This window comes from Alligator mississippiensis, chromosome 4, assembly GCF_030867095.1.
Source record: "Alligator mississippiensis isolate rAllMis1 chromosome 4, rAllMis1, whole genome shotgun sequence".
In the NCBI taxonomy this organism is placed as follows: domain Eukaryota; kingdom Metazoa; phylum Chordata; order Crocodylia; family Alligatoridae; genus Alligator; species Alligator mississippiensis.
The window spans coordinates 13636498-13659985 of NC_081827.1; the positions used below are offsets into that span (position 1 = coordinate 13636498).

At 44.3% G+C, this 23488-nt stretch overlaps 1 protein-coding gene across 2 annotated transcripts; it reads right to left on the bottom strand.

The window, feature by feature from the left end:
- Positions 1-3593: 3593 nt before the first annotated feature.
- Positions 3594-23383, bottom strand: NUDT5 (nudix hydrolase 5). Of its 2 annotated transcripts, XM_059725785.1 has the most exons (12): positions 23274-23383; positions 21611-21676; positions 19549-19620; positions 16500-16585; positions 13198-13265; positions 11356-11408; positions 9890-9997; positions 9251-9346; positions 8008-8109; positions 5863-5871; positions 4800-4853; positions 3594-3956 (listed from the first exon to the last, which is right to left on the bottom strand). In XM_059725785.1, the coding sequence occupies exons 3-12, from the start codon at positions 19556-19558 to the stop codon at positions 3847-3849; spliced, it is 696 nt and encodes a 231-aa protein (XP_059581768.1). In that variant the 5' UTR covers positions 19559-19620; positions 21611-21676; positions 23274-23383; the 3' UTR covers positions 3594-3846. The 2 variants fall into 2 exon arrangements, with proteins under 2 accessions (XP_059581768.1, XP_059581767.1); XM_059725784.1 differs by lacking the exons at positions 3594-3956; positions 4800-4853; positions 5863-5871 and adding an exon at positions 6057-6127.
- Between the last annotated feature and the right edge of the window lie 105 nt (positions 23384-23488).

Consider the following 23488-nt stretch of genomic DNA (forward strand, 5'->3'; position numbering starts at 1 on the left):
TTGTTGAGTCCCCAGTTAACAATGAGAATTTTTACTATTGTTATTTCCAAATACAGGGCTTTGAATCTTTTGTGCTGTTGAATTTCATCTCTTTTCTACTACTCTAGCTCAAGATTGTCCAATTATTTTCCCCATTTTATTCTTATCCTCTGCCATTTGGATAAGGCCTTCCAGCTTTGTCATCAGCAGATTTCACAAGCAAACCTATTTTGTGCAAATGTCATTAACAGATAAAAGGAAAATTAACATTTTTGGCCATTGACTTTTTTTGGCTGGTATAGCTGGTAATGTACTGATAAGTATAATGTTGCTTCTGGATGGGGCCCCAGATGCTGCGTGCACATGTGCAGCTGCAGCATGCCATGTGGCCAGGAATGCAGCTGGACGGTGGCGAGAGTAGTGCCCTGCAGGTGAGTGGAGGGAGAGGGGCGGGGGCAGATTGAGGCCCCCCAGTGGTGAGGAAGTGGGACAGGACAGTGAAGCTGCCCATTCAGGGCCGTAAGTGGGACCCAGGGCTGGGGTGGGGAGCAGGACAGAGCCATAGGCTGCTCATCCAGGGGGTGTTGGGGGTGGGGCGTAGGGTAGGTGGCTCTCCACCACTGCATGCACCCCCCAAGCAGCATGAGGGACACGTGTCTCCCTGGATTTGTGCACAGGGCTCGGGCAGATGCAGGCTGCTCGCTGCAGGCTCGGGGCTCGTTGCCCTGCTGCCTTTGCCCTAGGAGCCGCACGCTGGTCACGTGTCCTGTCCACCTGGCAGTGGTGGTGAATTGTGCCGCTGGGTGGAAAGGGAACATGCAGCCAGCATGCGGCTCCCAGGGCAAAGGCAGCAGGGCGGAGAGCCCCAAGCTCGCAGCAAGCAGCCTGAACCTGCCCTTGACCCACGCTGCTCCAGTTAAGTGCCCCCATGCTTAACAATGGTTGCGATGGAATTTGAAGTAAAGCTAATTTGAGAAGCTTCACCTTCAAGTACTCCCAATGCCATTTGCAAGCGCCAGCCACTGATCCCCTGGATGAGCTGCCTGTGGCTCTGTCCCGTTCCCCACCCCAGCCCCAGGGTCCCATTCACCACCCTGGCTGGGCAGTGCCCTCGGCCCCCACAGTGAGGGAGAGGGGCAGGGGCTTTGATCTGCCCCCGCACACCTCTTCCCCTACAGATTTACCTGCAGGGCACTGCTCTTCACACCGCCTGGCTGCATTTCTGTAAATCAGTTATTGGATTATACTTGGTGAATAATAGGCTATTGGTATCAGATAAGAAAATCTTTATTAGTATACCCCCAGTAGAATTTTATCTTTTTATTTCTGAAGACTAAAATAATCCTGCATACTACTAAGATCAGACTAATTTGTATGAAGTTGCCTGGAAAACTTTATTCTGGGATAAAGATTATTTTGTCCTCCAGACTTGAGCACATTTGAGCCCCCTATTTTGACATTGGATGCGGTAGCTTTCATGTGAATATGTTCCTTCCTGTTAGTCATGTTTTTCTCCCATGTTTAACATCCCTATTTAAAAAAAAACAAACCAAAACAAGAAAAATATTAAGCCAAAGCATTCATTTGGTTTTTTTGGACCATACCTCAATTCTTTACTCCATCCTCATTGTATAGTGGTCCTATTTTCTTTAGGTCTTAGACTTCTCGCTGATCAGAGTTTCTTTCACTCCTTGTAAACTGCCTGCTTATTCCCACTACCCTTTTCTAAGCGTTAGGCCTAGATTCTTTATAACTAAAATTTACTTCCTAAAGAGGAATGTTAACTGTTTGCACACTTCTGGCACAAAGAAGTTTCAAGACCCCAGAACATTCAGGTCCTTGTGCTCTTTAGTGAGACTTCCCTGCCTAGCTGCTTTTAGTGTATTTACCTTTTTAAAAATAAAAAGGATGAACTAAAAGAAAGTTGGATAAACTAGGATTTTTCAAAGTGAATACATTTCATAGCTGTATGGACCAACATCAGTTACAGCTGAAGTCTCCTAAAAGTTCAGCATGGTTTTGATCCATAATTGGGACTCTTCCCTAAACCACAAGAAATTGTCAGACAGTAAGTAGTAGCAGAAAAGAATGAATACACCTTTTTTTTTTTTTTCTCTCTGAAGGCTTGAATTCTGTTTTAAGTTTTTTTGTGCAGAATCATGCTATCATTGCATACCTGACTTTAGCTTGCTAAATTCCTTTATTTTTATGAGTCTTATTGAAAAAAAATTACATCATTCCATGATGGAAACTACTTGTGCCATTAATTGCTACCTACTATGTTATGATCTATTGTACTAGTCTTCCACGGACTTCTGTTAGATTGCTTCATGTTGCTATTTCACCTCAGTGGAAGTACAATGAATGCCATCATTTTAATTTTCTAAGCCCTATGGAAACAGAGGACAGCACTGTGCCTGGTGAATCAATTATGTCCAAGGCCCCAGAAATTAGCTAAGAAAGAATCTGCATCTAGTAGATGAGGAATATTCAAAGCTATCGAACTCTGATCCTAGACCACTGTCTTATCACTGTAACCTGCAGCCATATCACCTTCTCAAAGCAAACCTGCCGAAGTGCCTGCTGCTGGTATTTGCAACTAAGTCTGGCCATGGGCTGGATTGGGTCCGCAGCGGACTTTGCTTCCCAGCAGCCCCTGCCTGCATTGCTGTGGCCAGTTTCCATTGAGACCTCAGCAGCAGGGGGGCCATGACAGCATGGGCCAGGGCTTCCAAGGAGACCAGCCACAGCAGTGCTGATGGTGCTTGGCTGGGTGGGGGGCTGCTCCAGGGCTGGGATCTTGCAGTGGTGACAGCGTGGTCCAGATCCAGGGCAGAGCCATGATCCACTGCCTGCATGCCCCTGCCTGGGCTGTGTACGCAGCAGATCTGTCGGCTCTGGCTCTAGACCATGCTGTCACCACCGCTAGATCCTGGCCCCCTGTCCAGCTGTGTCCTGCCAGCATTGCTGGGGCTGGTCATGGAAACCCTAGCCCCGCTGCTGCTGGGGTCTCCATGGAAACTGGCCACAGCAACATGGGCAGAGGCTCCTGGCCAGATCTGCCCTTTTGCCCACCCCTCACATACCAATCTATGACTGTGTGAGGACAAACCAAAAGCATTAGCAAAGTGAAAAATCCCCTCTGATCTCAAAACAAGAAGAGATCAAGACTTTGATTTGACATAGTTAGCTTTGAAAATCCAACCTATGATTTTTTGGGTGTCAGACTTAGCCCCTTTAACAGGCTGATGGCATGTGATGGTCACCCCCTTCTAAAGTGTTATGCTGGACAGTCAAATCACTAATAGCTTTGACATCTTTGTCAAGGATGTAAAATAAAGGCCTTGATCTCTGGCACTTTTCATACAATCTGTCTCCTTTCAAAATGTTGCTTTACAGGGTTTCAACCTGCCTGCATTCTGTCTACTTGAATTCAATACACAACCTTCAAGTAGGATGTCTGCTACACTGTTCTACCACAGAAGTGGCCATATTTCTGTGATGGGATTATGTCTGTGTATTGTTTCAGCATACTTTTGTGAAGTATATTAAGACAGAAAGTGTTTTAAATGTACTGCTGAAAGAAGCAAGAAAAAATGAGCTATTCAGACAACTTAAGAGACATGATTTTTTTTTTTAATTCTAGAAACAAGATTCCATTGACCAGAGTTCATGTGTTATGTAACAGCTGACTTCTTTAGTGTCTAACTCTATGTAAAAGTATTTGTAGAAACTATAGCCTGAAATATAGTTGTGTGTCTGTATATAGGTCTATAGAACTTTTCTAGTATGAAGTACTGCTTCTAAATCTACCCTGATCACTTGAATCCCATCCAAGTTTTCAAGGAGGTCTTGTACCACACAGCATTAGAACTTCATAAAAGGCACTTCTAAAGGCTTTTCTGTTGCATGTTTCAGTGCCAAGGCATAGCTATAAAGTCTGGCATCCACTACAATGTGCTCTTCTGCTTTTAGCTCTGCAAAAAAGTAAGAATGCCAGAAATACACATAAAGCAAACAGTGAGAGATACAAGTTCAATCCATTCATAAGTACAGAAGCCTCACGCATTTGCAAAAGATGGTAAGTAAGAAGATACTTCAGCCTTATGGATTCAATACAAATGGAAGGCAAGTCCATCAAGGAAGCTGCCATATTTCTACTATAATGATATCCTTCTTAAGTTATAGGCAGTTGGATCCTAAAATGCATGGCTATCTAAAACTTTAGCAGCAACATATTAAAATTTACCCTTTATGCTTCAAACCAATATAAAAACTGGCTTGAATATTAAGAATGAAGTCCAAAAACACAGAACTAAGTAGCCGCTCTGCTATAGGAAGCTGTTCAGTTTAAAGCTATCCAAAGTGACCCTGCATTAAAAGCTACTCCCACCCGATTGAAGCTAGACAGACTATAAAGAGATAGTTAGTCATGTTAGTCTGAAGTTAGACAGAAAATATCCCATAGACTGAATCAGAGATGTGAGAGCTTGCTTCATCCAATGCTAGCAGTGAGCTCTTGCCTATGAAAGCTTATACATCCTTGATTCAGTTAGATGTTATCCACTCCCTTACAGAAAGTTTGACACCAAGTATAGAAGGCTAATAATGCACACAGTTACTCCAAATCCTTCCAAAACCGAGCAAGCAGACGGTGGGTTTAGAAGACAGGAAGTCTGTAAGGGTGAAAGATCCCTGTGGTAACTGAAGTACAGCAAACGCAGATGTCAGTTGACTTACACTATGTGAAAAGAGTAGCTAAGGAATGCTCAATATGTTTTATTAATTTGCTTAAAGTGCCACAAAATAGGAGCTCTTACCCTCAATTCTTTGCAGTAGATCATTTTTTGGTAGTGAGACCACTTCCACAAATTCTAAGGAGGAAGAAAAACCAAATCAGATTACTAATACAGTACCTTTTTTCTGTCAAAAACAGCAGAAAGTTTGATCTAAAAGGAAGTCTCATTCTTAGGTTTTTGAACTAAAATAAGATACAGGCAAGAAGCTATATTCAAATTAATCTTCCCCAAGAAACTATTAGTATAGTAATAATCCAAGCACCTGGACTTGCCAGTGTGATTTAAACACAGGCGAAAAATCAGAGGAAAGTCAGAAATTAGTTTTGAGAGGAAACTGCAAGACAACCACACAGCCAAATAGGAGAATGGTGGCAAGTGTAAGAGCTGATAGTGGAGCAGGGCAAAGACTATTCTTCCCCTGCAACATGGTCAAATACTCCACTGCTAAAAGGACTGATATGCCTAGGTCTGGATGGCTGGTATAGTAATAGATCCTGATGTGCCTTTGACTCCAAGGACAGAGAAGGTATAATGAAACCCATAAGAGAAATGAGAGTTTATTCCTTGTTGCTTTCAAGCAGTTTTGGTCAACATGTTTAAGGAAGGCCTGTTTATTTCCTTATAACTGTTTGTGGGTTAACCCCCCAAATGTCAGGCTAGGGGCCAGATCTACACATGTTAGTGGAGCTACAGTGATTCACATTAGCTGAGCTATTGGCTTTAGAGGTATCATGGACACTATGACACATCAGTTGAATTCTTCCTCTCCTTCTCTCATATATATTTATGCTTCAAAGCAATATAAAAACTGGCTTGAACATTAGGTTAATAATATATAGGTTTAAGGATATAGATATACCCTTAAACCTAGGACAACAGTTTCAAAATAATCAAGCCGATTCCAAAGCCCACTGAAGTCAAACGAGTTCGTACAGTGTCACTGTGTAGATGGTGATGCCCAGAAACTGCTACTGACCACAGAGACGAGAGTTCACGATGTGAGCATTATTTGTAAATATAATGGAATGTGAGAAGCATACTTAGCTGCGCTCCGAGCTGCTGCAAAGTTAAATGAGCAACATACCTCCCTCCTCTGCAAGTAAAAGAAGAAAACAGTATTAACATAGTAACTCAGTGAAAAAGGAGCTGGAAGTCCAGTCTCCTCTTTTCCAAGGGATTGCCCTAACTACTGGTTGTAACAGGGCCCTGCCCTGTTACTAGGGGGTCAGAGGAATCTGAACAACCCCACACCCCAAAAGCACCTCAGCACACCCACCCCAGACCTGGGAAAACTCACTGGAGGCTGGGGAACCAGGTCCTGGAACGTAGTGAGCCCTGCAGCAAGGGAGCTGACACAGGTGTGGGGAATGAGAGAGGATCCATGTGAGCCCAGAGCAGGAAGGATAAAAGACACTGAAAGCAGCCTCAAGGGAGCAGGCTACCAGGAGCCTGGCGTTGTCAGGGGTTAAGCAGCCACCTGGAGAGCCTGGAGCAGGGCTCTTCTCTGTTTGCTTGCTCACTTGCTTTGTTGCACAAGCCTGCAGTGCTCTGCAAAGCTTCTGAAAGATTCATAGATTGTAGAGTCGGAAGGGACCACAATGGATCATCATGTCCGACCCCCTGCCCCTGGCAGGAAAGAGGACCAAGGTCAGATGACCCCAGCCAGGTGACTATCTAGCCTCTTCTTGAAGACCTCCAAGCTAGGTGATAGCACCACCTCTCTTGGAAGCCCATTCCAGATACTGGCCACCCTTACTGTGAAAAATTTCTTCCTAATATCTAACCTAAATCCACTCTCAGCTAGTTTACGCCCATTATTCCTAGGCACTCCCTGAGGCGCCCTAGTAAACAGCGCGTCAGCTATTCCCCGTTGACCTCCCCTAATAAATTTACAGGGGGCCACAAGATCTCCCCTCAGCCATCTCTTGTGAAGGCTGAAGAGATTCAGCTCTCTCAACCTCCCCCCCGTAGGATCTATCACAAAGGCCAGTAATCATGCAAGTGGCCCTCCTCTGGACACTCTCCGGATTCTCTGCATCCCTCTTGAAGTGTGGCGCCCACTTGAGCAGACGAGAGGCAGCCAGGGGGTGAAGCCTAGAAGAACTGCTGGATGACAGCTAAGTGTTAACTTATTTGTTTAACTTCCTTTGCTTGTTTTGCATTGCTAACAAGCCTGGGGTGTCCTCCGGGTATTATCTACTAGCCTGGCTGCATAAGAGGCAAGTGGGTCGTTGGCCATAGCCAGCAGCAAAAGTAAAACTGATCGGTTCAACTAGGTTGACCAAACCCTGCGATGACCTGCCTAGACTCTGCCCACAACAGCCTACACTAGTCTACAGGAGCTCACTTGTGCTTTCTTCCTGGTTCAGTGAATATTTGAGTTTTCCATGCAAAGTGGAGCTTTAACAGGAGGGCTTATAAATATCTCTCTCTTTCCCACGAAATACTCTACCGTCTCGTGGTCAGGATATGCTCTGGGGTGGCAAGAGATGAGAATTCAAATCCCCTCAGCCAGAGGAGGTCCCTTCCTGTCCTTCTTTCCTAAGATCTTACCCAAGAGAGAGGAAAGAACTAAACATGAGCCTCCCAGATCTTAAGTGCCTGCTCCTATCCAGTCACTAAAGAAAAGCAGGGCAATACACCGTGGTCTGAAGAAAAGGCTTCCATTCCTAGTTCCAGGAAAAGCTCTAGGGCTGTGAACTGTGATGAGGAGAAGGCACTTCCCTGCATCCCAGGGTAAGACAATTAAAGTGTAGAAAGAGATAGCATTTCAGACATATCCCTCCCTGCAGTATTTCCTATCGGCTGGCTTAGGCAACTCAGCCTGTGCTGGCCTTTGCGAATCCTGTTGTGTGCAACTTTCTCTGTGAATGGCACACGGAGCCTAGACACTTCCTGTCAGTGCTGTGAAATCCACTAGGAGGTTAAGCAGGCAGAAATCAGACACTGCAACACTGAGCATAGTGATGCCCAAGTCCCCATTGCAGATCTAGCCTTTAGTGCCTGATGCACCTTCCACTGGTCAGTGAGAGAGCTTCCACTAACTCTAACAGGTCCTAGGGCAGCCTTTAAGGAGCTCATTCTGAAGTCGTGGAGATTTAACAGATTTCAATGACATCATTAATTAGAATCCTGTACTGTTAACTATTCAACACTTTCATAGCATATTTAGGGGATGTTGGCATCTAATGAGACAGCAGTGAATTACTGTACATGGAGCAAGACTCACCAGGCTTTTGCTTGGGCCTTACATTCTGAGAGTCATCTCCATTAATGGCCACATTCACAAGGTACGTCGTGCAGTTTGTCAAACCCGGGTCCAAACAAAGAACTAGAAAGCCAAATTACATATTAATTTTGATAAACAAGAACCCAGACTCCTAGACATTTTTACAAAGGTTTTCACTCTGCTGTGTGTTCTAATAAGAGAACTTATTTATCAGGACATCACCTCATCCCATTTCATCAACCAGCATCACAAAGCCAAGAGAAAAAGATTCCTATATATTGTTCCTACACACGATTCTTCCCACAACTGTGCATTCTCATTTACACAGACCCTTTTCAAATCAGGAGTCCGATTCACATGCTGAATATTTTCAGCATGTGAATTTGTTTTATTGCTTCTACTTCCATGACAAATACTAGCTTGAGTCTCCCCCAGAGGCTCTCAGCAAAGAAATGCGGCAAGCCCAATCTGCCATCAGCTACACGCACACTTTTCAACTCTGTATAAATTTTGCACTATTCACTGAAAGCACACTATGACCATAACATGGCTATAGGCTCAAAACCAGAATCCAAAATCCACCCCCAAATTTTCCTGAGCAATTCACCCTGTTTCTCAATTGTGGATTCCAAGCTCATCTGCTAAAGGAAATATGGAAAGTCCAAAAACAGAGGCAGGCTATCAAGGATGGCTGGATGCATTTTATATTAACACCTCCTTCTTCCTTTTTGTTACGAATCATTTGTCAAAAACCTGGGCTCAGCTACCACTGCCCAGCTGAGGCAAGGGTGATCCCATCTTCAGAGGCTGCATTACACAGCTGTTCTTCATTCACTGGATGGTTTTGTGGGAAAAATTCAACTTAAGCCCAGATACTTTGACCTTTTAATGAATATATGCCAAACTTTGGTCAGATTCCAAAACAAACCTATCAAACTGTGTGCGTCGAGTGCCACTTCAGAACCTGAGTAGATGGGTTTCATGCAAGGGTTCTTCTTAAAAGAAAAGTCTTCCCCTACAGCCCAACGCCTAGAGGTTTGAGCCAGTGGATCTACAGTCACAGCCTTAAGGACTGCATCTAGAGCCCAAATTTCCCAGTGGTGCTGTAGGTATGCAGGCTGCCTCTCTTTGACCTTTCCACCCTGAACAGTGGGACCTTTGTAGATCCATTGCAGCTACTGGGTTCTGTGCTCATGAAGAGGGCTAGGGTTATTTCTGAGTCAGTCAGTCAAAGCCTACAGACCTGGAGAACATTCAGTGACCTCCCCTTTGAATCCTGTTTCCTCCTCCAACTCCCGCAGGGCAGCACTTTCTGGACTTTCATTTTCATCAATAAGGCCTGTAAATAATTCATGAATAAAAAACTTAGGCATTATAACTGTTCTCTCACACAATAGTGACCATCCTTACAGCTAATTGAGCTTTACAAAGAAAAGGAGAGTCATTTCTCTTTTTACAGATGAAGAAACTGAGTAACTAGGAGGGGAAAAAGATCACAGGCAGCCCTATATTAGATGCAGGACAAGAACAGGACTCCTGACTTTCTGTGCTTGATGGACTGGAGTATGCAGCTACTGTACAAGGTAGAGAAATCCCTCAAGGCCAGGACATTCATACCAAGCTCAAAGGTATCTGCTTTTTCAGAGGGTAAAAAGGGAAGGAAAAGGCAACAACAAGGAGTTGGAAGGATTCTACAAAGCAAGTCAGATTGTTCTCACTTTGCATTCTGGATTTCCCCATATAGGAGATTCTAACATAGGAAGCACCACCAGCCTCTAAGTTAAGGACCTAGCACATTAATATTAGCAACCTTAAGCAAGTGGACAAGCTAAACTACATATCATAGTTTTGTGCATTTCATCTTAACAGTTCAGTTGCCTACCTGCAGGGAACTCCAAGCAATAGCCTCCCATCGGAGGCCTGAACTGTTTTACTAACACGATGCAGTCATAGTGGAGAGTTCTCTGCAATACAGCTATAACTGCAACACCTGCCGGCAGAAAGAAAACAGTGATGGAAAAAAGAGCTTTTGAGTGGGTCGGGCCCTGAGGACTGCGGTGCCCAGACTCCCTCCCCCAAAGTGAAGTCCAGAATCTGAAGATGTACTGAGCTGCCTAGAGAGTCAGACACCTCAGAGTAGATTCCAGGGGTAAAGAGCTGCCTGGAGCTAGCCAGCACAGAACTGCTGAGGACAGTGGTACGTGTTAAATCGTCTCTCTCAGGACTAGAGGGAGGTTCCTCCCTTCATTTGGAATCTCCTGAATGTGGCACCTGCAGGGAATCCTAGAAAAGTAGGGGGAGAAAAATCTCCAGAGGTCATCTACTCCCAACCCCTGCCTGAGGCAGGATCATCTTTATTCAAACTATACAAATCCATTACCTAACCTAACTGATCCTTCCTTCTTGACCCTAAACATGGCTATTGAGCTGACCCTGAGCAGAAGGGCAAGACGCTCTAGCCAGGAACCTCTGGGTTTAAATCTCAATAGGGGCATTAGCACACCCCAGTCAAAATCCTATGCCTTGGCTGCATCTTTTCTTCGAACACCAAGCGAATTTCCCCATCTCTTAAAACACGGGTTAGGAGAGGAGAAAATGGTGCTTTTATGCAACAGCCTAAAGGTTAGTACTCTTGCTCAGAATGTGGGAAGCCTGGATTTAATCCCCTTTTACCAGAGATTCAAACTTATATTCTTCACCTCTCAGGCATGTCCCTTATTCCCCCAGCTCTGGCTACAGGCTATACTGAGTGGCAACACTCTACCTCCTTCCAGTTGAGCTATGGAAGGATTCTGTTCTTTCCAGGGCACAGGTGGTAAAGCACTATGCCGCTGTGGTCAAGCACTCTGGTACATGACCTCCAGCACTAGTATATTTAAGATTGATAACCAGGGTTCCCAAAGCAGCCCGTAGACCACTTGTAGTCTTCAAAGCATTGGTATGAAGCCTGTAAAGGGATACTGTAATGGTGTTAAACGGATATTTAATGGTCAGCAGAGCCAGCAGATTTGCAAGGCTTTGGTTACTGGCACGCACTCAGCAGTGTTTCAGCTCAGTGATTTTCCTTGTTGTCTATGGAAGGCACAGTATACATTAGAATCAGTGGAAAATAAAAGTACTGCACTACAGATTTCTTTTGTTAAGCAGTCCCCAGTGTGATGTCCCACCCACTAAGATACCATCCATAAACATAATTTTGGCACCCCCAATTTATACTATTCATGCTGTGATTAATTTTTGAACAGGTGCTTACATAAGTCTGCACCCTCTTATTGTGGGAGCTGCAGCTTAAAAAGCTTTCATACCAAGAAAAGCTAAGTGTGGACACAAAGGTATCTGGTACCATACCATCAGCGGGCATGCCCTCTTTCCTGGTGGTACGCTTTATGCATTCCCAAATTCTGTTAAAATACAGAGAAAAAGAAAGAGGGGATGCGTTAACTGTAAAAATATATGGAAGATATACAGAATATGTGCTTCCCATTCAGCTTCACTGGTGCCATTCAAAAGCAAACATGCCAATGTACAGTGAAAACAGCACAAGAGTACACTTGCATTAAATGATCACTTTGAAGCAGGGGTGGCCAACCTGTGGCACACATCACAAGTGGAATGAGCAACCTCTGTGCGTGGCACATGGCAGACTCCCACTGTGCTGCCAGTCTTCTCTGCAGATAGGGCAGGAAGCAGAAACAGAGCAGCAGACTGGGCAGGGGAAGGGGTTCAGAGCAGCACTGGGGGAAAGAGTGCAGGGCTAATTTGTGACACCTGCCAAAAAAGGTTGGCTCCCACTACTTTAAAGCATCTGCAAGGTTTCCAGCACAACTGTTCTGCTTTTGGTTAGGGAGGCACAGGCTTGCCAGGCAACAGATTTTTACCAGTTCCTTCAGACAATCACCAACAGTTCTTCTGTACTGCTTTTTCAGACCTAGATCCCAAGACTAATTTTTTTTTTTTTTTTTTTTTTTTTTTTTAAAGGGAAGATGTCATTATGACCATTTAACAGATAGGGAAGCAGACACAGGAGTGTAGTCAAGCAGCAGACCAGTGCATTTAAAATGGTGACTCTAACAAAGTGCAATCAATATGTTAAAAGAGTGCCAATTGTACAGGTCGATTAATTCTTCTGGGGAAAAACAATGAATACAAGCATGCTTTCTTTCTGACTCATGCATTACAATGGTTATATGACAACAAAACTAGTCATGGTGAGGACCTTTTAGGCCAGTTGCTCATGTCAGTTAGCGGCTTGAATCCAAAAATGGCTAAGGCCTCTTGTAACTGAAAAGCAAGGGACAGGACAAATGCAAAAATATAAACCTTCCATAAAGGCCTCAGTTGCTAACATTTCTAAAGGCTACTCTTAACCAACACAGCTTTGTTGGTACAGAGGGAGACTCAAAGCAATCAGTAAGGTTGCCAATGTACTAGGAAGAAGGAAGATACGATAGCACTGGCATTTCCAGTGAGGATAACTGGACTAAAAGTGGAGAGCTTTATCTGACACAGAAAGAGAACAGGACAGGCCTAAGAATCCATGGGAGGTGTAGAGAAGGCAAGGGCACCCCTCTGCCAAGCAGAAACGTGCTAACAGTATGCAAGATCCTGCACGTTGCCATCAACAGAAGAGGAGCCTTTCATGAATGAACAGGGAAGCCAAAAGGTACCTCTTATAAGTAATCCATTTGCATCCTTAAACTTTGCAGCCTCAGTTCTGCAGGGGATTTTTGCAAATGGCTGCAACAGCAAGAGAAGCACAAGAACAGCACTGAAAGAATTTAGAAGCCACACTTTACCCTATAGGCTACGATATACATCAAAAGGCAGGAAAACAGGAACAGAGGAAAGAAAAGCTGAGAGTGACCTCATTCAGCTCCCTGCTCAAGGGAAGGCTGTCCCTTAATAAACAACCCCAGCCAAGTATCTGTCTAACCTGCTCTTGAAAACCTTAGGCATGGAAATCCCAGGACTGCTCTACATAGACTGTTCCAAAGCTTGACCCCTCCCGTAGTTCTAGTTTTTCCATCGGCAACATCTAATTTCTAAAGAGTTCCATGATGGAAGAACTTGGCACAGGCTGTTAAGAAACGGGTTTCTAAGTGCCTTAGAAGTGCCAACCAGTCTTCGGTTGGTTCATACAGAAAAGCTTGGAAGTGCAGGCATCTGAAAGTGTCATGGAGAGAAACTTACCTGGTTTTACCCAAGCGGTCAACATACGTTGTCTCTTCAAGCTTTACCCATTTTCCTTCTGCAATTACCTAAAATAAACAGCCATTGGTTAGACAAACTGAAATGATGACACTATGGACATTTGGGGGGGGGGGATATCTCTTTGTTCCTTTGAAGACATAAAATTTCAACATCAGCACAAGTGGAAAGCTGAAAGATTAGCATTACTGTACCTAGCTGAAAAGTCCATTCTTTCAGACAGCTTGAAATAGGAACAGAAGATAACTTGAGCTTCTCATCAGCAACCAGGCACAACTGACTGCAACAGATGATTCACAAGCAGTGAGGAGAGGACCTCGATGAAGTAGGGAATTATGGTGAAAGAGGAAGAGGAAGGACCTCCAGAGGCCAAAAACAACTCATTTGGTTTTCACATCAAGTTCTTCTAATACAGTCCAAAGAGCAGAAAGGAACATTCAGCCACAGAAGTCATAACTGTACATGGAAAAAAACTAGAGAAAGAGAAAGAAAGGAAACATGGCAAGGAAGGGCACAGATGCCAGCAGAAGATGAGGAGAGACATGCAAGCACAGGGCAAAGAGAAACTTAGCTAACAGGGACTTAACACTTCAGTAACCGAGTCACCTCACTACATAGAAGGTGTTGAATCTAGAATCTATGAAGCGAGGTGACTTGGTTACTGAACTGTTAGGTCTCTGTTAGCTAAGTCCCCGTAAGCTAACTTCAGCCCTAACCTGAATTCAAAGTCAGCTGCAAAATGGACAAATCTGTTATTTTGAGAAGTAAACAAAATAGCAATAGCTCTTCCATCCTTGTGTTAAAAGGTGGTCAAGTGTATTTTAGGTTCATGAATTTTTGGAAGGCTGCTTTACGTTCTTTTTATGCTGCAGGAATAGGAGAATGAGCTAGATGCTGTCAAAGGGCTTTTACATGGGTTTGTGGTCACAGTAATGTAGCAGAAAGGGAAACGTTTCTAGCACTTACCAGCTTCTGAGGTAGAAAACACAGGCTTATGTCACATGCCGGCCATGAGCATCTACTGGCCAAGCCAGAGGCTTAGGCCTAGTTAGGATATTAGAAAGGGTCAACACCTGACATTCCTTAAAACTTGGACAATATCTGAAATAATCCATACCAGGCCTTACAGGTCACCCTGGAATGTAACAATAGTTGTAAAAAAATGACCTGAAGCTGCCTACAAGAATGAAGTGGCCAAGAACTGGTAACTCTGTGCTTGTTGGATTTGGTAACAAACAAGATAACCAGGAATGTAACAAAAAAAACCAAATTCAATGAATGATATAACAAAATGTAGGATGTGAGAACAAGGTGGGTACTGGTATGCCTGAGGCATGATCAATTGGTCAGCATGTGATCGGAAAATGTACCTATGCAATGGAATGCACATTAGCTTGTAGTTAATGAGGATTGAGCAACTCTTTTTCAACACTGCACAGGGTAAGAGGCCTGGAATATTGATCATGGCCAAACAAAGGTGCAGAAGGTAGCTCAGCTGGCAATCATTACCCCAGTAGCCACCTCAGTGATTGCTAAACAGCACAAGGAAGAGTAGCATAAGTCAGGGCGCATGGGTCTGGTCTTTGGAAGGCTGAGATGGGCAGAAATATTCCAATCTAACCTGGATCAGATTCTAGAAAGGGGTGCCATCTGTGTGACAAATATAACAAAACACAACAGAACATACATTTTACAAGGCATTCTTGTAACAGGGACCAAAAGCTGCAACTAAGAGACCAGTTAATAAGGTTGTAGGTCACTCTACATTATTATAATCATTCACAAGACTGTAAGTGTTCCAGAATTTATCCCAAAGCCAGGTAATGTTCCTGTACTTGTCACAGGGAGGGAGAACCACAACACCTCCATGTTGCCTATGGAGGAACAGCAGCCCCTGGGGTCACGTATCTGGCTGGGAGTGTGATCTGACTGCACCAGCCGACAGAGGGTATGCCCATACCACTTCCAAGGCATTCCTGAGAGCACTGCTGAGAAGTGTGCCACACCGGCTGCTGCTTTTTGTACAAGTCAAACCCAGAACATGAAGAATGAAGCTCCCTGCCAAAGCTGGTGAGCTCTCCATCTCTGGCCTGTTTGAAGGCAGCAGTGAGATGTGGCTCCACTGCCTTGCATCCAGGTTTGGCACTGCTGACGTGGCATAAGTGGAGGGGGGTGCTTCTTGGCACTGAGCTTAACAGCGTCTGGGGGGTGGCAGACATGCCCTGAGAGACAGTTTTATGCCGTGGAAGATAAATCCCTCATCTGGGCCCTGATGAAGGTGCTTTGCAGTGTTCTGCCAGCTGCGTCCCATTTTAGAATCGGCTTTTAGTTTTCATTTCTCTGTCTAGTGCCAATAAAAATAGTTTTTGTTCTAGTAAATGTAGCAGCATCCTTTAAGCAGCTAGGGACACCAGCAGCAGCAGAAAACTGTACTCTACAGTTTAACAAAACTACAGACTGCTTCATTATAAGGCCAAGGGCAGACAGGTTGTAAATTTAACCCTGAAACAATGCTGTAAAGAGTAAGATGTCTGTGAAAGCCACAGGGAGCACCAGATAGTCTGGAAGAGACTAGATCTGCTTGCAGTCCTCCAACACTGCTTGAGGGGGAAAAATCCCAAAAGGAAGGGGAGAGGAATTGTCCAGAAAAAGTAAGCAGGACTAGGGAATTTTCAAAAGCTAGTGTCTAGTTTTTTTTGTTTTTTTAAATAAAGCAAAACCACAGAAAAAATCCTGCTTTATACTTCAACAGTTTTCCTCCCTGCTAGTTCACAGGGCTGCCTACCCTGGAAAACACTCTGGTGATGAGAAATCTAATAAAATTATGACACCATGAGAATCAAGAATGAAAGCCTTGTAACAGAGAGAGAAATTATTTGAAATGGTTTAAAAATGCTATTTTACTCTAAAGGCCAGCAGATACTTTAAAGAAAAGATTTCCCTATTAAAATACCAATGCCCCTGAAGCTCTTAAGTTAAGGTAAGAGAGTTCATAGTAGATGTTATAATACCCACAGAACCAGAACCATTATAGCCAGGGAAAATGAGACTCGACATCTTCTGATTCTGCTAATATCGAAAAACATAAAAAGCTTACAAAAAACCCCACACCATCTGCATGTCACCTCCTTAGACCATACTGCCTTCACACATCTAACATGCCAGAGTCTAATGTTTTTTCACTCTCATTAGACATATTTCCTAACATTCCTTAACAACTCTTAAATAAATGCTATGTTATATAACAAATACAATACAAATGTTCCAAAAGAAAAACTTTATACCTCATTTTTAAGGATGGTTTCTCTGGTGGCTTTTGGAAGATCTACGCTTGCTTTGTCCTCCATTTTCAGGGATAATGGTCTTTCACCTGCACAAAGTCCACACAAAACAGAGTCAATATTTGCCTTCAAGGTAAAGTTAAAGTGTTTATCACTGTATTCCAAGCTGACAAATGAAGACTTTTTAGTACCACTTGATGTCAAAACCAATCACTGTCTTACAAATATCATGGGTGTAGCTATGAGGCAAGTGATTCCAGGTGTAACTGGAATTACAGGTTATATCATCAACTGGTTTGAACTGTCATATTTCCACTGGCTGCAAAGGAGCTAGAACAATTATACCAGCGGAGGATCTACTCTGTGTGATTTATAGGCCAAGTGTCCCAGTCATGCCTCCCATCAGTGTTGGCTTATGACTTTATGTTAGCTGCCATGCCCCATTCTGACCTCAATGCAAGGCTATGGCAATATGTTGCCACAGCATGAGCTGGACTGGAGACCAAAACGTTGTGCCAGCAGGGTTAAGAAAAGAACTGCAATCTCAAAAGGAATTTGAAGAGAAAACAGACATAGTTTAGGAGAAGGTATCAGAACTAGAGAAAAAAATCCTCAAATTCATCGCATTCAGTCATTCAGACTCTCCCCTACTCAAAAGACGAGGTCAAAGAAAGGTCAGCCTGAGCTGTGGATGCAAGTTTATGCAGCTAATGACACGCCAAGGAGTGATGGGATCAGCATCACATCCAATCACCTTTGACTGCCCAGCCTGAATAACATTTACAGCTGTGGCAACTGGGTAGCTCTCAAATCCAGAGCCAGGCCTGAAAGTAACATTTCTGGGTCCATAGCACAACATGTTATGTGCACCTCTCCTAGGAGACAAGGACTGTGTGCCCTTGTTGCAAAGGCGGCTAACAGCATACCAGGCTGCGTTAGTAGGGGTGTTGCCAGCAGATACAGGGAAGTGATTATTTCCCTCTATTCAACTGGTGAGGCCACATCTGGAGTACTGTGTCCAGTTTTGCATGCACCCCCCCTCCCCCACACACTACAGAAAGGATACAGACAAATTGGAGAGTCCAGTGGAGGGCAAAGAAAATGGTTAGGGAGCTGGGGACCATGACTTCTGAAGAAAGACTGATGGAACTGGTCTTAATTAGTCTGGAGAAGAGAAGACTGAGGGGGGTTTGACAGCAGCCTTCGACTACGTGAAGCAGGGTTCAAAAGAAGATGGAGCTGGACTGTTCTCAGTGGTGGCACTGACAGAACAAGGACCAATGGTTTCAAGTTGCAGCAAGGGAAGTTTGGGTTAGATATTAGGAAAAAAACTCTCACTAGAAGGGTAGTAAAGCCCTGGAGCAGGTTACCCAGAGACGGGGTAGAATCTCCATCTTCCGAGGTTTTAATACCTGGCTAGACAAAGCCTTGGCTGGGATGATCTAATTGGGGATGGTCCTGCTTTGAGTAGGTGGCTGGACTAGATGATTGGTTGAGGTCCCTTCCAGCCTAATTTTCTATGATTCATTTTCTAACACTCTGTCATGCTGCTTAGCTAAGCTCATCCTTTATTGTTTTCTGTGGGTGATATCTTTTATTTGATCAACTGTATGGTCAAGATAGACTTAAGATCTGGAATGTAGTACATTCTTCTTCAGGGCTGAGCAAAAAAAAAAAAAATCAAATGTCTCTGTACAGTCTGGCTGCTTTTTCCTTTAGCTTGTGGCTTTTCCATCATAAGCAGTGAATTTCAATATCCTCCTTATTTTGGTAGTATTGGAGTGATGTTGTGGCATTTAGACAGGATAAAGAACTGCACTAGACTTTCACCAATGATATTCCAGGTTCAAGGCAATAAAATGCATTTGGTGCTTTCAGTTAGCAAAACATGGGGTTCAGGGTGGAAGATGCTACTCAGAGGAAGCCCAGGTTTGCTATTAAGGTACAGTTTAGTAGTAGAATCCTCATTTAAAGCCAGATTGGAAAAAACACACAGAAAAAAAAAAAAAAAAAAAAAAAAAAAAAAAAAAAAAACACACACTGGAGGGCAAGCAAGTCAAAGACACAGTCTGTGGGCCAGATCTGACTCTTGGAGCCATGCCACCAGGCCCACGCAGCTCCTCAAGGGGGGCAGAAATTCAGTGGTGGGATGAGCAGTGGCAGTGTTAATTGCCATGGCTCCTGGGGCCAGATTTCCAGCCCTGGGGGCCGTATCCAGAGAACAGAGCCACATCATTTGGCCCTCAGAGATGCCCACGGGGCCTGAAATCCAACAATGGAATGAGCTGCAACTGCTGCAGCTCCAGGAGCCGTGGCAATTAATTCTGCTGCCAATTATCCTCAAGGTAAGATGCAGCTCCATGCTCCAGATCCAGCCTGTGGACCAGCCCTGGGTGACTCATCCAGTCTGAGGCCAGATGTGTTTGACACCCAAGCTGAAGGAGAGCTATTTAGCTCTAATGAGATGAAACAAATTGGGCTGTCAAACATGACTTGGAGACTGGATTTGGCCTGTGTAGCCACTCCATCTCGCACTTTGGTCTATAAATGGGCTACCGGAAGTTGGGGTCGTGGCTATGGAGGGGCATGGTCTGTTGCAGAATTTGTTGCCCGTAGGATCCATGTCAGTGGCAGGAGGGCAAGCAAAGACTGTGCAACAGCCCTGATTACCATGGCACTTGGCCATTCCACTGTTGGACCCCCACTACCATCCACCACCATTGGACCTCCACCACTGCCCCCAGGTTCCCACCACTGCAACCACCACAGCCACAAGTTCCAATCTTCAAGGAGCCCTGCAGTATGGATCCAACTGGGGGCTTGGAATGAGTTTGACATCCCTGGAATAGACGATCTAAAATGTAGTTTTGCCATCTTTAGGGTTCATGAGCCGAAGTTCTAAGCCAACTTCCAGTGCTATCTTTAGCAGCTTTTCTACTGACTTCAGTAGGAGCTAGATAAAGCCAGGTAGCAGCAACAAGGAAGCTTGCACACCACCCTCCCCTGGACCTCCAACTTAAGCTGGTGTTTTTTCCATCTTTGACTTTCTTACCACATTCCATGTATATTTTTCAGTTCTCGTCTTTATGCATGTGCCTTACAACATCCCTCTCCCAGGACAATTCTACAAAGATAAGGGATGTCATTTGTTTTGTGTAGGAAACAGTTTCTAACTGTAACAAAATTATTTATAAAAAGCCCATGCCTACGATCCATGCTCAGGCCAGGCTCTCGCTCTCAGGTCCAAAGAGGCCTGTGCAAATGCGATGACTGATGGATGAAGCCAGGACACCTTTCTTGACAACGTCTCAGACTTTAAAGATGCACAGAAACACAGGGCTGGAAGGAACTTGCTGGATCATTAATCCCTCTTCCCTGTTAATGTAGGTAACCCAATCCTACACTCCAACTTGAAGCTAGTGTTTTTGACTGCAAATGGTTATGGAAGGCCCTTCCTCAGATTCATTCCTTCAGGGATTAGGAGTCTTCTCCTATTTTTTTAAATTCTAAATTTAAATGTCCATACAAATTATTATTATTATATAGCTCTTCTCTATGTAATACTTAAGAGGGGTAGTGATGGAACAGTTCAAGCATCTCACAATGGCCAAAAAACCAAGTCAATACAACCATAACTGGGTTCCTGGTATTTCCAGCTGGGACATCAAGGGCGATGGGATGTTATCCTGGCCACATCATTTTCTTGCGTGCCACTGGCTGCAAAGCCAGCGGTGCCTTAACCACACTTGCCCAACGTGCCACCTGGGATGGAATGTTGACCTTCTTGACAACTTGGTATTTACAAGCAGCAGTTACATCTCCCTCTCAGCCACTGTGTTTACAGGCTACACAAACTGTGCAAGAGTATGTCTCTGTCACCTTAGTCATCCTACTAATCATTCTCTGTACTTCTGTCAGTTTGACAACATCTTTTCGAACATGTAACCAAAACTGTACACAATATTCCAGATGAGGTCCCATGACTCCCTTTACAACAGGGGTTTTCAACCAGGGGTACACATACCCCTGGGGGTACTTTGGAAGGCTGCAGGGGGTATACGGCAGTGGTACAGGCACTGCTGGTTTCGCTGCCATGTGCTGTATGGGGACCCCCTGCTCGTTGACCACACACACACTTGTCGGCCACCTGCCAAAGAACTCCCTGCTTCTCGGCCAGCTGCCAGTGGTGCCCTGACAAAAAAAGGTTGAAAACCCCTGCTTTACAACATTAATCCACCTTTCTATCTACTTAAAATATCTTGCCCAATTCATCCTATCGTCACATTTATCTTTTTTACAGTTGCAACACATTGGTAGCCTGTAGTCATCCTGTGACTGACTAACATGTTCCAGCCTTTCCCTCGTTTCAAATAGATTCACCCGCAGTTTAGAGCAGAAATTCTCTGAGTACATGAGCTTGTACTCTTGACTGTTAAATTTAATTCCATCTCAATTACTTCAGTTCTCAAGATCAACAAATTCTTCCTGGCATGATATACTGATCCTCCATTCTAGTGATACTGCCTCATAACTTTGTGTCCTCATCATTAGCACACTCTTAATTTTAAGAGAAAGTTACTAGCAAAAATATTATAGAAAGACCAGTCAGAAGGGTGATCCTTGAAGAACTCCACTGGTAACCTCCCTATAGCCTAAAATATTGAACTTTCAAACCAACCACTGTCATCTGAAGGAGAGATGCAAGGAAAACTTGCTATGAAGTTTAAATAAACCAAAAAAATCAGCTTGATTGGTTCATGAGCCTAAAAATAAACAAAATTACTTTCTCCTGCTTCACAACTTCAGAAGGAGAAAGAGATCCATCCCATAGCACCTCAGCTTCTGTAATTTTGATCTTTTCCACTAGTTGGTGCACAAGCTCCATGACTCGCGTTCAGAGAACATTAAGAGAATTTCTGGTGGTAGAACTGAAATATCCCTTGGTTAACTAAAGGTTACAACTTGTACACTCATGTCAGTCATGCTTTGAGATTAACATTACAGGTCAGACCATAAACGAAATAAACTGCAGCTGGAAATAAGTAACTGTAACTGGTCTGTAACTGTAGCGTAAAGACCACCACTGAACCTTTATCACAGATGTGAGGATGTACCTTATCCTGAAGACAGATGCTCTCTTCTATCACTTGATGTGGTATAACCCAGAACAACACTCAGTCCTGCATCATTTAAACACAAAAGAGATAAGAGAGAAATCTCCTGAAATCAGAACATTGGTGTCAAGATCGGTGGAATGTCATTAGAGTAATGCTTTAATAGTAAGCTGTGCAATGTTAACATTAACTAATGCATACAGGTTTCTCTTAGGTTCTCAGCCTAAATCACTGATGCAATCACTCTTACATTTAATATTATTAAAGGACATCATATGCATTTCATTCCAACTACTCCTCTTACCCCTCCAGGGGCCAAATTCAGACTTGATGGAGTTTAGCCATTTACATCCACAGTTTAATTTTCATGCAACTCCTCTTGAAGACAAACTCCAATGATCTGAAAATCATTTCTCAATGCATCCTCTGCAATCTTGAACCAACTGGAGTCAATAAATCAACTTACAGGGTAGCCCTACTACAAGGGTATTATAATAATCTATCCAAGATGCGCTAAAAGCATGGATTAGCTTCCCTAAATCAGTTTTTGAAAGGCATGACCTGATCCCAGCTATGTTTTCCAGTTGACATTAACCAGATTTAAGCAACTGCTCAAGTACATCATTCTAAAAAAGGAACAGGATTAAACAACATAACTAGGTTTCTCACTATGTGAGGGGCTCTTTCAAATCATGTTGTAAATGGACACTATCATGAACTTTATTCATGCGTGAGATGTAGTGTATAATACTTCAACACGTGTATGTTAGATGAAACTATCCTCCAGATCCTAACTCTCCCTCCAATCTGTTGACCTACAGCCACTGCAGCAATGCATTTGACTTTGCAGATAGGAACAGACAGCAGCACAAGTTAAACCTCAATTGCAAAGCTATAGACCTTATTGGTGAGGCAAAGAAACAACTAAACACAAAATCCTGAGCTAACATACACTCCAGGAGACAGACCATGAAATGAACAATGGCAAGAATGAAAAGACGTCAAGGACTGCCAGATTATGAGGAAAACCTGTAGTTTCTGCCCTAGCAGCTACCCAGCAGAGTACAAGCCAAGAAAGGCACAGACAGTTTCTGCTCCAAGGTTGAGTCAAAACAAAACTGACGTCGGTTGTTCTGGATAACCGGACTGAGTTTTTTCCAGCATATTGTAGTTAACATCATCGTTTTAGTGAGCCAACGTGCAAGAGAAGTGAGGCGAGTTTGCCTCAACGAGATGGCAGCAAATTTTAGGAAACGACAGCCGCGTCTACACGAGATGCTGACTGCGCAGTAGCGTTGCGTGACAGGAAGCGTGACGTGCGACACTGCTGCATAACAGTAACGAGTAGTACCGCGCGGTCAGCGCCACCGAAAAACCATTCAGCGACACGACCGTGGAGTCACTCCGGTTATCGTACAGTCATTTAGTACTTGCTTGTACATGTCGGAGCTGGAGAAAAGAAGCTCGTTTACACGAAGGCTGCTATCAAACCCCCTCAGTCTCCTCCTCACCAGCTCCATCCGCCCAGCCTCTCCTCAGCAGCCCTGTCCCCCAGCCCCACAACCGGTTTGGTCACCCTCTCCCAGACTCTCTCCAATGTGTCCACGTCCTTTCCGTAGTGGAGGGCCCAAAACTGGACGCAGGACTGCAAATGTGACCTCACCAGCAGAGGGAAAGGATGGCTGCCCTGGGCCTGTGATGTTTCTCCCTCCTCTGCGCGCTGCCACCACCACCCAGGGGAGAGACGAGACGAGACGAGGGCCAGAAGGGCTCCTAAGAACGTCCGCTCACCTTTGCCCTTTGCCCCGACGGGGGTCACCGAACGCAGCCGCTGATTGGCTGCCCGCGACGCCGCGCGCCCCGCCCCTCGCTCGCTCG